This window comes from Schistocerca gregaria, chromosome 2 (assembly GCF_023897955.1).
Source record: "Schistocerca gregaria isolate iqSchGreg1 chromosome 2, iqSchGreg1.2, whole genome shotgun sequence".
In the NCBI taxonomy this organism is placed as follows: domain Eukaryota; kingdom Metazoa; phylum Arthropoda; class Insecta; order Orthoptera; family Acrididae; genus Schistocerca; species Schistocerca gregaria.
Window position 1 is genome coordinate 966,431,470 of NC_064921.1, and position 16,026 is coordinate 966,447,495.

The following is a 16,026-nucleotide window of genomic DNA, read 5'->3' on the forward strand; positions in this document are numbered from 1 at the left end:
CATCGCTAGTCTCACTGAACTCTTCTGAACTCTACATGTTATGTGTGGTCTGGCATCTCCTTACCAGCAACAGGTCCCACGTTCAAACTAGTCAATTCCATAAAAAACACGCTCAGAGCGGCGTTGCGCGAAAGTGGTAGGGAGACACTACTTAGAACAAACAGACACCACGCAGAATGTTAGAGGTAGTGTATGAGCAATTTATCAAGCTGAAGCAATGACACGGTGGCTAGCGACTCAGTATCATACTTTTGTGTACTACATTCGGAACCCGATTATTATAATTATTTTGGTTCTTCACTTATCTGGCTGGGTGAGATTAAGATATGTGAACACAAAATAAGCAGTCTCGCATATGCGAATGACTTAGTTGTGATGGCAGATCCGATTGAAGGTTTGCAAAGTAATATTTCAGAGCTACATCAGAAATGTAAGGACTACGGTATGAAGATTAGCATCTCCAAAACGAAAGTAATGTCCGTGGGAAAGAGATATAAACGGATTGAGTGCGAAATTGGAGGAATAAAGTTAGGACAGGCGGACGGTTTCAAGTACTTAGGATGCATATTCTCAAGGATGGCAACCTAGTGAAAGAACTAGAAGCGAGGTGTGGCAAAGCTAATGCATTGAGCGCTCAGCTACGATCTACTCTCTTCTGCAAGAAGGAAGTCAGTACCAAGACTAAGTTAACTGTGCACCGTTCAATCTTTCGACCAACTTTGTTGTATGGGAGAGAAATCTGGGTGGATTCAGGTTACCTTATCAAGAAGAATATAATAATTCCAATCCCAAAGAAAGCAGGTGTTGACACATGTGAAAATTACCGAACAATCAGTTTAATAAGCCACAGCTGCAAAATACTAACTCGAATTCTTTACAGACGAATGGAAAAAGTAGTGGAAGCCGACCTCGGGGAAGATCAGTTTGGATTCCGTAGAAATACTGGAACACGTGAGCAATACTGACCTTACGACTTATCTTAGAAGAAAGATTAAGGAAAGACAAACCTACGTTTCTAGCATTTGTAGACTTAGAGAAAGCTTTGGACAATGTTGACTGGAATACTCTCTTTCAAATTCTGAAGGTGGCAGGGGTAAAATACAGGGAGCGAAAGGCTATTTACAATTTGTACAGAAACCAGATGGCAGTTATAAGAGTCGAGGGACATGAAAGGGAAGCAGTGGTTGGGAAGGGAGTGAGACAGGGTTGCAGCCTATCCCCGATGTTATTCAATCTGTATATTGAGCAAGCAGTAAAGGAAACAAAAGAAAAATTCGGAGTAGGTATTAAAATCCATGGAGAAGAAACAAAAACTTTGAGGTTCGCCGATGACATTGTAATTCTCTCAGAGACAGCAAAGGACTTGGAAGAACAGTTGAACGGAATGGGCAGTGTCTTGAAAGGAGGATATAAGATGAACATCAACAAAAGCAAAACGAGAATAATGGAATGTAGTCGAATTAAGTCGGGTGATGCTGAGGGAATTAGATTAGGAAATGAGACACTTAAAGTAGTAAAGGAGATTTGCTATTTAGGAAGTAAAATAACTGATGATGGTCGAAGTAGAGAGGATATAAAATGTAGACTGGCAATGGCAAGGAAAGCGTTTCTGAAGAAGAGAAATTTGTTAACATCGAGTATAGGTTTAATTGTCAGGAAGTCATTTCTGAAATTATTTGTATGGAGTGTAGCCATGTATGGAAGTGAAACATCGACGATAAATAGTTTGGACAAGAAGAGAATAGAAGCTTTCGAAATGTGGTGCTACAGAAGAATGCTGAAGATTAGATGGGTAGATCATGTAATTAATGAGGAAGTATTGAATAGGACTGGGGAGAAGAGAAGTTTGTGGCACAACTTGACCAGAAGAAGGGATCGGTTGGTAGGACATGTTCTGAGGCATCAAGGGATCACCAATTTAGTATTGGAGGGCAGCGTGGAGGGTAAAAATTGTAGAGGGAGACCAAGAGATGGATACACTAAGCAGATTCAAAAGGATGTAGATTTCAGTAGGTACTGGGAGATGAAGAAGCTAGCACAGGATAGAGTAGCATGGAGAGCTGCATCAAACCAGTCTCAGGACTGAAGACAACAACAACATCTCTAGAGTGTCTCTACAATCAGTACCATCCAAGGGAATGCACCAAATCTTCCTCAAGAACTAAAATAAGAAATAAACATGAGAATGATTGATTTATGTAGTACTGAAATATAAGACTATGAGAACTTAAAAAGATTGTGGGACCTAAAGATACCATTTACAGACATGTTGTATAACAATCATGTGACATTCTGGAACGCAATCGTAATTTTGCGATTAATATAATGCTCTTATACCCTATTTCTTGATAGGAAACATTCATGTAGTAATCTTCTACCTACATGGGCAGATAAATGGATAAAATAAAAGAAATACAATCAATAATTGGTATTCGAATACAGGACGCTACTTATTGTATTTAGATGTTCGAGCTCTCATGTGACAAGGTGGGCTGAATTTAACGCCCGCTAAAAGGTATTTAATTTGCGTCGAAAACTTTGACAGTCGTTTTGTCAGAAACTAACAAGTACTTACGGATAAGCCGAGACACGTGGTCGTTTATCTTGGTTGCTTTTCTTCTGAGCAAAGTTTCAGGGAAATCAGGTTAAGGTACTTGCTCTATTCTTGTTCTCAAGTGTTACCATTGTTTGTTCTTTTACGATTCTTTCTGCAACTGGTTCCTATAAAGTAATATACGACCGTAATTCCAGAAGTAAGGTTTCCTATCTTTTTATAAGTACAGAACTCTGGTTGTGTGGCAGTTGGTGACACTGTTATGAAGAGTGATTCAAGCGCTGTGTGTAAACAGGCGCACGCCGCGCTGAGGTGCTCAGTCTTGGATTAGCAGCTGTTGAGAATGCAGCTCTCGTTCAACGTTACCGCCAAGTGCGAACTGCGCGCAGTTATTCGATTATGTACGCAAAGAGCATTGCGCCCATTGAAATGCATCAACAATGGACGGAAGTGTATCGTGAGTCGTGCATGGATGTTAAAAATGTTCGTAAGTGGTGCAGAGAGTTTGCAGCTGGTCGAACGAAATTCACAACGAACAAAGGAGCGGGAGACAGTGTTGAAGGTTGAGCAAAGCATGCGTGAAGATCGACAGATCGCCCTGGATGATATCTGCCCGTTGGTTACTGAGGATTCCCGAAGCACCGCTCACAGAATTTTAACGGAAATATTGAGTTAATGGAAGGTGTGCGCAACATGGGTGCCACGCATGCTGACTGAAGACCACATGCGGAAACGAGTTGATACTTCCCGCGCATTTCTTCACCTCCTTGCAGCCTAACGGGTCAACTTTCTGGACTCAGCTGTCATGGGTGACGAAACCTGGGCATAAAATTTTACACCGTAGACCAAACCACGATCACGATCAGTGGCGGCATCATTCTTCCCCAAAGCCGCGGAAATTCAAACAAAAACAGTCTACCGGTAAAGTCATGACAACCGATTTTTCGGATTGGAAACGGGTATTGTTGGTCGACGTTATGCCCACAATTAAGGCTGACAGGTACTGGGAGACCCTGAAAAAACTCAAACGGGCAATTCAGAATCGCAGAAGAGGAATGTTGGGCAAGGGCGTACACATTCTCCATGACAACGCGCGCCCACACACTGCTCGGCAAATCGTTGCTCTCATGCAACAGCTTCTTGGAAGATATTCACCCACCCATCCTCACTTGGCGCCCAGTGACTATCACCTGTTCCCTAGGTTAAAAGGACATTAGGCCGGAAACCGATTCAGCTCCGACGGTGAGGTTCATGACTTTCTGAACAGCATAGGCATATAAAAACTGCCACAACGTCTACAAACATGCATCTACAGAAATGGTGATTATGTCGAAAAATAGTTAAATGTTCAAGCTGTAAAGTGATGTAAACCATTTTAGAAATCAACAGGTCTATGTACTTATAAAAAATAGGAGACCTTACTTTTGGGTTTACCCTCGTAGTGGCCAAACACAAGATGGGAGAACTGTTATTTCAAGGATAAATGATTCTTAACATTCATTCTACCGTTCTGCAACATTTAACTCTTTGGTTCAGTTGATTAAAGCTATCGATAGCGGTATGTAGTATTTAGATATTCAATTTATTTTTAAATTATGGTATTTTTAACTGGGGGAAGTATTTTTCTTTTTTTTTCTTTTTGAATATGTGTTTCGATAAGGTAGAAAATATATAGTTTGAGTGCAGGAGATATTAGCTGAATAACGCCGGAAACAGTTGTACTCTTCTAAATGCGGGTCGTCGATTTATTGATTAATCTGGAATGACACGCCCAGCCTTAGACACCAAACCAACTGGAACACTAAACCTAATAAACTAACACAAGTTGGTGGATGTTACTGGCTCTAAGGAGCAAATACCTGCAAAATCACTTCCTAAATTGGCACAAGAAAAACATATCCGGCTTGCAATCGTGGGTTACTGGTGCATGAATTGAAGGAGGTGAATCAAAAGCGAATTCCTTACTGAAAATGATGTAAATTTTTTATTGAGAGGAATACCTGCTTTATTCTTGATGTCAACAGTTATACAGATGAGGCCCGGTTCTACCTCTCCGATCACATTAAAACACACGATTAACGTCAAGGGGATCATCGTACTGTGCTTGAAGCTGTATTGTATGATCAGCGTATTGGTATGTCGTTAGCAATTCTAGACTTTAATGATTTGAATAAAGCTTCAACAATGAATTTTCTTTTTAACGATTCAAGATATCATTGGCAAACTAAAGGAAGATGGGATCACCTGTTCATTGTTTCAGCTAGATGGCGTTCCAGGGTACACTGCTAACAACAATACACGTCTTGTGGAAGATATTTTTGGGGAACGTGTCATACCAAACAACCATTTCGGTAGCTTCATGTGATACTCTGGCAGTTATAAATCTTTTAATACGAGTTATATCACGAAACTAATACAAAGTGTGGTGCCTCTTATTTACTTGAGACAATGAATAAACTTTAATTCCAGAGATGAAGATCTGTTTTACAGAATACTTTTCGCCATTCACGGCAATTACCACTTTTCATTCAAACATTCATGCTAGTTGTATCAATTAAACATAGGTAAGGAAAATTTTAGTTTTATAGAGGCTGTCAATAATTTTTAAAAGTCGCACTAAAAGACAACGTCTTAAGGAATCTGACATAACATAACAATTAGGAGAGTTCTTATATAATTTGCGTGATTTTTTATTTAATTTATTTCGTCACAGTGACCTTTGAACAGAATTGTCGGTTTCGCCTATGCAATAGCCATCTTCATAATCTGCTATGAAGGTAAAAGGTAGTATATTACTAGCTACTACATTAAAAGATTGAAAATAAACAACAGAAATTAAAATATGAACATGGTATGCCTCTCATTTTGTTGCGCTGCAAGAAGTCATAACCATATAAAAATAAGGTAAGTCAGAAGTTCCATGCATGCTTCAACCAGTTATGTTTAGGATGGAATGCTATCCTAGAGATCACTGGCGCATGCGTAACATGTAGGTAATTATACAAAGTAATTGAAAGAGAGGCATTTAAAAGTAAAATTCAGCACAATATTTTCATTTGTCTGTAATTAATCAAACGGATTTTTAATAGGATATATAACTGAATAAAAGACCCATCTGTCTCCTGATAGTTTAAAAGGTACAGGTATTGTAAAATTCCGAGTTCTGACCATAGACGCGCAAATCGGATCCGATAGACTGCCGTGCGATCTTCTGACAACAGCGTCTCAGAGGTGGTATGGAGGGGCATGGGGTAAGGATAGAGCTCGCTTGGTTCTTGTAGGATTTCATAACCTCAGAACCTCTACTAGCCGTTCACGTATCTGCTCAGTTCCCTTCACGAAGCTGAATGCATCATCTTTAAGTCCTCCCACGAACGAAAAATCCGCAGCAGTACAGTAAAGCGAAATAGGGTTACCCACATGACAGTCAGCTGTTATGACCAATCAGTTACAAAGGCGAGTATTCCGACAGTCTGAAGCAGTTCACAATTTAACAAAATATCTAGGAAATAAAAAATAATTACAGAAGTCATTCCAAAATTAAATACATTGGAGCATTTTTTAAATGTTATTGTAATTTTATGCTCCTCGCCCCATTTAAGAAGGGAGTGGCCTGCCTGTGGACACTATTCACCGCTCGTCACTCAAACGAAAGTAAAACTTTTACAAAAAAACGTACTTTTTAGACAATGAAAAGACAGATGGTCAGTTACACAAGTTTATAGATTAACTGAAATGTGTATAGACAGATAAATGTCAAATGAATGTTTAACACAAAAAGACATGTTAGCAGTTGCAAAGTTAAAGGATAAAGCTAATTTGTTGATTGATTACATTATATACACAGATGTTTAAAATCAAGCGTGTATGTAGACTGCAAGATGTAGTTGTATCATGGGCTTGTGCCATTTTGGCTACTGCTTACGATAGGGTTTGTTTGGGCTCATGCTTTGAGTAGGGTTTAGGGAGGGATGTTGGTGGAGGTGAGTGGTGAGGAAAGGAGCCCTGTTGAGAGGAGCGGATTCTCCTATATCTGGTAGGGCAGGTATATATCAGAGCGGATTTCATAGTTGTGTAATGGTGGCAATATAAGTTTCGTTGAGGCAGGATGCTGAGAGGATGGTGTTGTATAGTTGGGTGATGTGGCAGGGACATGGCAGAGGAACGCGATCAGAGAGCCGGGGAGAGAATAGTGGCTGGTTAGTGTCAAGTTTTCGAGTAATATAGGATGCTTGGAGGTCTTCGAGATGAAAATGTAGGGCCAGGAATTTAATATTGTGGTGGGGGATCTGGATAGGAGAAGGTAAGTGGATCGCGTAGAAGATATCTATGGCTTCATAAAAAGAGGGAGAAGAGGAAACTTGTGTCACATTTTCAGAGCATAGGAAGGATCGGATAACGTATTTGTACACTATGTGACCAAAAGTATCCAGACACCTGACTGAAAAGGACTTACAAGTGCGTTGCGCTCTTGGAAGTCTCGGCACGAATATCTTTCCAGTATCGATTTCGATAACAAGTAAAAGTCGTTGAGATTCTCAGTTCTCAAGCTGGATTAAATATATACATACATAAATACACTCCTGGAAATGGAAAAAAGAACACATTGACACCGCGGTGTCAGACCCACCAACTTGCTCCGGACACTGCGAGAGGGCTGTACAAGCAATGATCACACGCACGGTACAGCGGACACACCAGGAACCGCAGTGTTGGCCGTCGAAGGCGCTGGCTGCGCAGCATTTGTGCACCGCCGCCGTCAGTGTCAGCCAGTTTGCCGTGGCATACGGACCTCCATCGCAGCCTTTAACACTGGTAGCATGCCGCGACAGCGTGGACGTGAACCGTATGTGCAGTTGACGGACTTTGAGCGAAGGCGTATAGTGGGCATGCAGGAGGCCGGGTGGACGTACCGCCGAATTGCTCAACACGTGAGGCGTGAGGTCTCCACAGTATATCGGTATTGTCGCCAATGGTCGGCGGAAGGTGCACGTGCCCGTCGACCTGGGACCGGACCGCAGCGAGGCACGGATGCACGCCAAGACTGTAGGATCCTACGCAATGCCGTAGGCGACCGCACCGCCACTTCCCAGCAAATTAGGGACACTGTTGCTCCTGGGGTATCGGCGAGGACCATTCGCAACCGTCTCCATGAAGCTGGGCTACGGTGCCGCACACCGTTAGGCCGTCTTCCGCTCACGCCCCAACATCGTACAGCCCGCCTCCAGTGGTGTCGCGACAGGCGTGAATGGAGGGACGAATGGAGACGTGTCGTCTTCAGCGATGAGAGTCGCATCTGCCTTGGTGACAATGATGGTCGTATGCTTGTTTGGCGCCGTGCAGGTGAGCACCACAATGAGGACTGCATACGACCGCGGCACACAGGGCCAACACCCGGCATCATGGTGTGGGGAGCGATCTCCTACACTGGCCGTACACCTCTCGTTATCGTCGAGGGGACACTGAATAGTGCACGGTACATCCAAACCGTCATCGAACCCATCGTTCTACCATTCCTAGACCGGTAAGGGAACCTGCTGTTCCAACAGGACAATGCACGTCCGCATGTATCCCGTGCCACCCAACGTGCAGGTGAGCGCCACAATCAGGACTGCATACGACCGAGACACACAGGGCCAACACCCGGCATCATGGTGTGGGGAGCGATCTCCTAGACTGGCCGTACACCTCTGGTGATCGTCGAGGGGACACTGAATAGTGCACGGTACATCCAAACCGTCATCGAACCCATCGTTCTACCATTCCTAGACCGGCAAGGGAACATGCTGTTCCAACAGGACAATGCACGTCCGCATGTATCCCGTGCCACCCAACGTGCTCTAGAGGGTGTAAGTCAACTACCCTGGCCAGCAACATCTCCGGATCTGTCGCCCATTGAGCATGTTTCGGACTGGATGAAGCGTCGTTTCACGCGGTCTGCACGTCCAGCACGAACGCTGGTCCAACTGAGGCGCCAGGTGGAAATGGCATGGCAAGCCGTTCCACAGGACTACATCCAGCATCTCTACGATCGTCTCCACGGGAGAATAGCAGCCTGCATTGCTGCGAAAGGTGGATATACACTGTACTAGTGCCGACATTGTGCATGCTCTGTTGCCTGTGTCTATGTGCCTGTGGTTCTGTCAGTGTGATCATGTGATGTATCTGACCCCAGGAATGTGTCAATAAAGTTTCCCCTTCCTGGGACAATGAATTCACGGTGTTCTTATTTCAATTTCCAGGAGTGTAAGTTTACTCTTATATAATAACACACATTTGTTGTCAGTCACGATTTTCATTCCATTTATCTCTTGCAATGTGCGTTTCGGGAAATGATTCCAATTCCATGTTGGTTTTCTGTATACTGTACCATGTAACAGTGCTGTTTTCATTGCGTAAGGTGCCGTATTGCTTATCATAAACAATTTATTGGCAAAACTATTTATGTATGCCCTCTTAAATTTTTATTGAAAATTGTTTTATTGAAAAGGGTCAATAGCAAATGAATAGTCAGTCGTTAGCCCAGCATGGGATTAGTTTTATTATGCAAGGTTTCTGAGAAGTCACTCTCTAGTTTTAAATGTCCACATTTTTTATTAATGATTATTTAAATACGGAAAAACTGTAGTCAGTTCAAAGGACTATGAGAATATGTGATCTAAACTAAAATTCCACGTTGTGGGAGAAACGGCATAAACGTATAGGAATGTCACCAACTGATTTCTGCTGGAAATTCACACATACATTTGCGAGGACAACTGTGATCTTCTCCACTAATTCTTCGAAAGTGCTTGGGTATGTTTGGTACTCCTCCTGTTTCGCTCATCCCAGAAGAAGTAGTCACAAGGGGTGAACTCAAGAGTTCCTGGAGGCCATTCATTGGGTGCTCGCTGTCCCAGAAAACGTCCTGGAAAGTGTTGGTCCAGCCAGTCACGAACGATGCACACAAAATGAGACGGTGCTCAGTCTTCCTAAAAAAGGGTATCCATAACATTGTCCCATTGTGGTATCAGTCGTCACACGCATTCGTTCAGCATTTGGCGGTACCGGTCGGTACTCTTGGTGTCTCGCAATATGAAGGGACAATGAGAGGTTCTGCGGTCATTCCACACCAGACTGTCAATTATTGTCCACTTTGTGGTTTACCAATTGACGTTCATGGATTTGCTTCTGCCCAATAATGACAGCTGTGTCGATTGACGCTTTCCCCTATGTGAAACACTAGCTCATCGCTCCAAACCACGTTGTTGAACAAATATGGCCAATCAGTATGCTATGACAGCATAATTTCCCCATATTCAATTCGTATGTCACAATCCAAAAACAATAACTCGTGAACATAATGGGGTTTCGAGGGTCTCCAGATGAGGTCCTTCGTAAACACAATACGCAATTTAAGTCTGGTGATTCCACTCTCAAGAGCTGCCTGGCGTGTTGATTTACCAGCACTGATCATGAATATGTTCTTCACTGCTGCTACTTCTTCTGGAGATCGCGCCACGAGATGTCGTCCTGCACGTGGTTTATCCACTACTGGCCCAATTGTCGTCCGCTTGGTATGACAATCCATAATGGTTTTAGAGTCAGAAATGGCATGAGGACCGTGAACACCCCGCCATCAACACTTAACAAGGCCACACTTGAAACTGCGTCGCTACCAGTGTGTGCAGTTGTAAAAATCAACCTTGCTGACATCTCGTCGTTCACCATAAGAAGATGCTACGGACGCTCATGGTGTTCGCATGGATCCTGTAAGAAAAACTTTCATTGATAAAGAACAACAGTGACAAAACTTAAGGAAATTTAAAACCAGGGAGAGACTTCTTACCGACGCTCCTTCCGCATATCCATTGACAGTATGGTTTTCACAGTGGTGGGTCCTAACCCTGGCATCCTTTTTTTACGAATAGCATTTGACTGTGTTTTATTGTGACTTCTAGACTTATTTATCCTGTAGATCTGAGGACGGCCCGTAACGGCCGAAATCGGCCACTTCGTAGGAAACTTGTGTGATTGCATCAGAAAATAAATTATTTTGGTAGGAAACAATCACAGTGTTTCTCCATCCAACCGAGACGTCGTTCTTTCTTTGGTCCCAGTACACGGGCCACCTTACCTTACCTTCAGTATAAATGATACATAACAACTCACCAGCTTAAACAGTGAGTGGGTCGTAATTGATACAATTCAAGTGTTAATACTACAGCTTACTCTATGTTAGTTATTTTGCTCACACTATGGGCACTAATGTTATGTCTTGATTATGTTATTCTATTTCTATCTATGCTAATCTATTTCTACCTGCATCGTTACAAATGTATCAACGTTGTATAAACCTGTGTTGTTGGCCGAGCTAATCCCGGTGAACGTGCCTCTCGCACCGGGCTGGCCAGAGTTGCTGATCGCTGCAGTACTATGCTAGTGTTGCTATCCTAGCTTATCCTACATCCAACCTAACTTAACCGAATGTCAAAATCGGTGAGTGTCTGGATCGGTAATAACGCGCACCCTCCCCCTAATCCCAGACGTGGCGGATTCCAGCTGTGAGGCGGCCGGCCAAGTGCACGCCTTGGCGGAACGGGACAAGTGCACGGAATCAGATCGGTTGGAATGAAGTCTTAATCATTGTTTCTTAGAAATTCCTTTATGACATTAAGTGAGATCTCGTTTGCTAGTTTGTTTAGGATTGAAAAATGGTCCTCATACATGAGCTGGTGGTACGTGTCGTGGTTGGGTAACTGGTGGCGTAATTGCGCCGCTAAGTCGTCGAATAGGTGGCACTCAAACACCACGTATTCTGGGGTGCCTGGTGTGGCCCCACACTCACACGCTGGTGTAGGCCGTTTCCCGAACCGGCATTGGTATGACGGGTAGGGTCCATGACCTGTGAGAAAGTGCAGCAGTCCTCGTGGAGGTGTGAAGTATTTTAGTTGCAGTCTCTCCCTGATATTGGGCTGTAGTTCGTATGTTCTGCGACCAGTTTCTTCGTTGTCCCACTGTTCCTGCCAAAGTTCTTCCTCCCTGCGTTTGACTTCCATTTTTTTCCCACGTGAATCCCCATTAGATCAATTATCCCTGTTTCCCTTTTTAACCCAGTACCACGTCGCTCTTTCTCTGATCTTTATATCGAGCGGACAGAGCCCCATTAGTACTGTTAGCGCTCCCCCTGGGGTTGTTCTATATGCCCCTACTGATCTGAGAAGCATGTTTCGCTGCACTCTTCTCACAGCCAGTGCAGGCATGACCCTAGTGAGTCTGTGGGCCCAGACTCCTGACCCATATCCTACGATTGATGTCAGAATGCTCTTATGATATAATTTGATTAGCTCTGGTGGCAGGTGGAATTGTTTGTGTCCAATTGTTATTAGATTGTTGATTGTTTCTAATGATCTCTGTGTAACAGTGTCAATGTCTGATGTATAAGTCCACCTCTCATCGACGACTACTCCCAGGTATCGCGCCTCATGGCGTCGAAGAAGTGGCGAGCCATCTGTTCTTACAGTAGGATTTCTGACTAATTGTCCTTTAAGGAATAAGTACGTAGTCTTGGTTGGTGACATCTTCATTTTGGCCGTGTGGCACCCTGTACTCAGGATGGAAATGGCCAGCAGGAGGAGGTTGTGCCCTCAAGCACATCATCGCTGTTTTGTAGGTTGTCCAAGAGGGATTCCATGTTAATATCCCAGAAGAGTGGCCCCAGGACAGGTCCCTGTGGACACTCCTTGGTGATCTTTTTACTTATTCTCCCGCCAGGAAGCGATAGCCAAACCTCCCTATTCTCGCAATAGCTCCTGACACCACCACATACCGACCCCGGGCACTCCTTCTCTCGCAAGCGAGAGAAGAGCGAGGGCCACCAAAGGTTGTTAAAGGCGGCACTGATATCCACTATGACGCCGACCACGTATTTGGGCGGGGTTGAGGCACAGCCAGGGCGATGGCGTCAGATGCCGAACTCCCGGACCTGAAGCCGAACTGTCTGTCGCTCATTCCGCACAGTACCCGGTGTGCTGCCAGTCTGTCTGCCAGCAACCTCTCAAAAAGTTTCCCAGTATGTCCAGTAAACAGCTGGACCTGTAAGCCTTGGCTTCTTTGGGGTCTTTATCTGGGCCCTTCTTCATTATTACTACTGTGGCCTTTTCTACATTTGGGGGAATTTCCCGAGCCGCAAGCACTTGTTATATAGCTTTGTAAGAGGTGCTACCAGCTGGGGGGCCAGGAATTGCACCACCTCTGCAGTGATGCCGTCTGGGCCAGGAGCCTTGGCCCTTATAGGGGCATTTATCTGAACGGCTACTTCTTTTTCGGAGAAGGAATATGCCGTTTGTTGTTCAGGTATCCCTCTTGATCTTGTCTTCGGATCCTTACCTTACATTGCTTCTGCCGCAGATCCCGGTGAACTTCCTGCGCCGGCTGTCGGGCTCGCTGCGGCGCCTGCACCTGGGCTACAACCGGCTGTCTCGGCTGGAGGCACGCGCGCTGGGGCCCCTGCCACACCTGGAGGAGCTGTCGCTGCCGCACAACGGCATCGTCTCGCTGCGCACGCAGGCGTTCGCTGGGGCCGGCGGCTCGCTGCAGCTGCTGGACCTGTCGCACAACCACGTGGAGACGCTGCAGCTGCGCCAGTTCCACGGGCTGCCGCACCTGCGCGTGCTCGACCTGTCGCACAACCACATCCGGTCGGTGCCACGCGACGCCTTCCGAGACACTCAGCTGGAGCGGCTTGATCTGTCGCACAACCAGCTGGTCGTGATGCCCGGCAGTTCCCTGGCCGAGGTCGGCGCCACCCTGCGCCGCCTGCAACTGTCGCACAACCAACTAGAGCACCTGGACAGCAGCATGTTCCTTGAGACGCCACACTTGCTTCAACTGCACATCGCCCACAACAAGCTCACCATCCTCCCGGACAACGTTTTCTCCAGTGTGGATGGCCTGTCGGACTTGGACCTTTCGGGCAACCCGTTACGTGCGAACTTCAAGGAACTCTTTCATTATGTGCAACGACTGCATACTCTCAGCCTCGCCAACACGGGACTCAGACTATTTCCTCCTCTTCCCCTACCTCATCTAGTGCGTCTGAACCTCAGTGACAATCTTATCGGCGATGGTGACGGGAATGCGCATTTAGATTCCACATCGTCGAGAGACCTCTCTCGGTTGCGGTACCTGACTCTCTCTGGCAACCGGTTAGGAAACGTACCTGCTCATATTTGGCCCATGACACCTCTTCTGCGTGAATTAGACCTTACAAGGAATCCAATAAAGGTCAGTACTGTGCTGTTATTATGTATATTTTATATTTTCACTTTCTGTGTGTCACTTGTGAGAGTGGCTGAGGGGTTCTAGGCGCTTCAGTCAGGAAACACACGGCTGCTACGGTCGGAGGCTCGAATCCTGCCTCCGGATGAATGTGTGTGATGTCCTTAGAGCAGTTAGGATTGCTCAGTTCTAAGTCTAGGGACCTCAAATGTTAATTCCCATAGTTCTTAGAGCCACTTGAACCATTTAATTCATAACAGCAGGAACACACACAAAAAATGTTCATCTTCTGTTGTTAGTAACTGATGTCTTTGTGCTACCCGTTCTCCCATTCTCTGCTAAGGTTGGGCCTGATATTGTCATCCACCGTTAATATCTTTGGGCATAGTTTAAAATTTACACTTCATATTTCATTGTTACGCATCATCTGCGATATTATACTGTCTGTAAAGAAAGTGAAATCTGAACCATTCTAGAGTACATACAAAGTATTAAAATACGTCTATTTGCGTTCATAGAAAGCCATTAAAATCAAGTTTGAACATGGATGGTCAAGAAATGTAAATGGAAGTATTTGTATGATATTATGTTATGTCTTGTATCTCCTATGTATGACCCAGAGTAAACATTATTGGAGAACACTATCATTGCATCTCCACTGAGGCCAATTATTTTCGCTTTGAAGTGCTGTATGGAGTTTTGACACTGACAGAATTCACGTTGAGACATGCAGAAATCGACACAAAGCTTAAACACATCCTGCACTTTGACGTGAAATAAATACGCAGCAGCACACGCACAACAATGGTGTCATTCAATAAAATAGGTGGATGAGTAAAGCTGTTTGGTGTTCGAGAAAGTCAGTGCAACAATGCTGGTACCTGCACCCCATATATGATATACGCAACATGCGAACAATACAATAGAATTTATGGTACATAGAGATACATATGGACAGTCATTATTTCCTCGTACCATTAGCAGATCGAAGGGGAAAGAAAGCCACTTACTTTAGCATCACGTTTTGTGGAGTCATTTGCGGTGTGACTAAAGGTTATCACCATATTTAGTGCCCATAGGTCAACGATAATGGGGACACAGAGCAACAGAAGATACCAGCATCCCATATGGAATTGTCTCTTAGACGATTCAAAATGCCATCTTTACTAAGTGAAGTTCTTTACTTTATCTCCACATTTCTCTTTCCGAATCACTGAAGAACATATTCACCTGGTGATTCACTTGACATAGTTACTTACATAAAACATCAGCCGCAAAAGGGATTGTTATAGACTTACTGAACAAATGACTCTTCCACAGGATCAGTACTGTTCTCTGAGGTGAAAAAACTCATATCATAGCGATATGCACATGTGCAGATGGCGGTAGTTTAGCGTACGCAAAGTAAAAAAGTCAGTGCAATACTCTCATTTGTACTCAGGTGATCCATGTGAAAAGTTTCATACCTGATTATGGCCACCGACGAGAATTGACAGACTTTGTACGCGGAATGGTTGGTTGGTTTGTGGGATTAAAGGGACCAGACTGCTATGGGCATCAGTCCCTTTTTCCAAATACTAAAAACACCCGCAGAGAATAAAACGATTAACAGAAAAGATCACAGACGACACAGAACACGAGAAACCTAGATAAAGACCACACAAGACGAACTGAAATCACACAGAGTGGACCGGTGGTTGGCAGACCATAGATACAAACAAGGAAAAGCCAACCACCGAGTAACACATTAAAACACTCAGATTAAAATCATAGACCAAAGGCCAGAATCAACACAAAAGAACATAACAAACACTCAGATTAAACAATAAAAAACCCCTGCCAGAATAAAACGTAAAACTAAGCCAGCCATAGCAGGGTCATCAGATAAAATGGCAAGGAACGTATCAGGCAGCGCAAACGTCTGCCTGACCACAGCTAAAAGGGGGCAGGCCAACAAAATGTGGGCCACTGTCAAAGCTGCCCCGCAGCGACATACAGGAGGGTCCTCCCGGAGCAGTAAATAACTGTGTGTCAGCCGGGAGTGGCCAATGCGGAGACGGCAAAGGACTACTGAGTCCCTACGAGTGGCTCGCAGGGATGACCGCCACACAGCTGTCGTCTCCTTCACAGCACGGCGTCTATTACGCGTGGTCAGTTCGCGCCATTCATCGTCCCATAGCGCAAAAACTTTGCGACGTAAGACTACCCTCAAA

The 16,026-nt window shown here is 44.6% G+C and overlaps 1 protein-coding gene across 2 annotated transcripts in view; it reads left to right on the top strand.

The window, feature by feature from the left end:
* Nucleotides 1-16,026, top strand: part of LOC126335453 (chaoptin-like) — a 621,718-nt gene that overhangs the window by 569,061 nt on the left and 36,631 nt on the right. For both annotated transcript variants that reach the window (XM_049998743.1, XM_049998744.1), the window contains exon 12: nucleotides 12,944-13,819. In XM_049998743.1, the coding sequence (XP_049854700.1) occupies nucleotides 12,944-13,819 (876 nt within the window). The remainder of the gene's footprint in view (nucleotides 1-12,943; nucleotides 13,820-16,026) is intronic.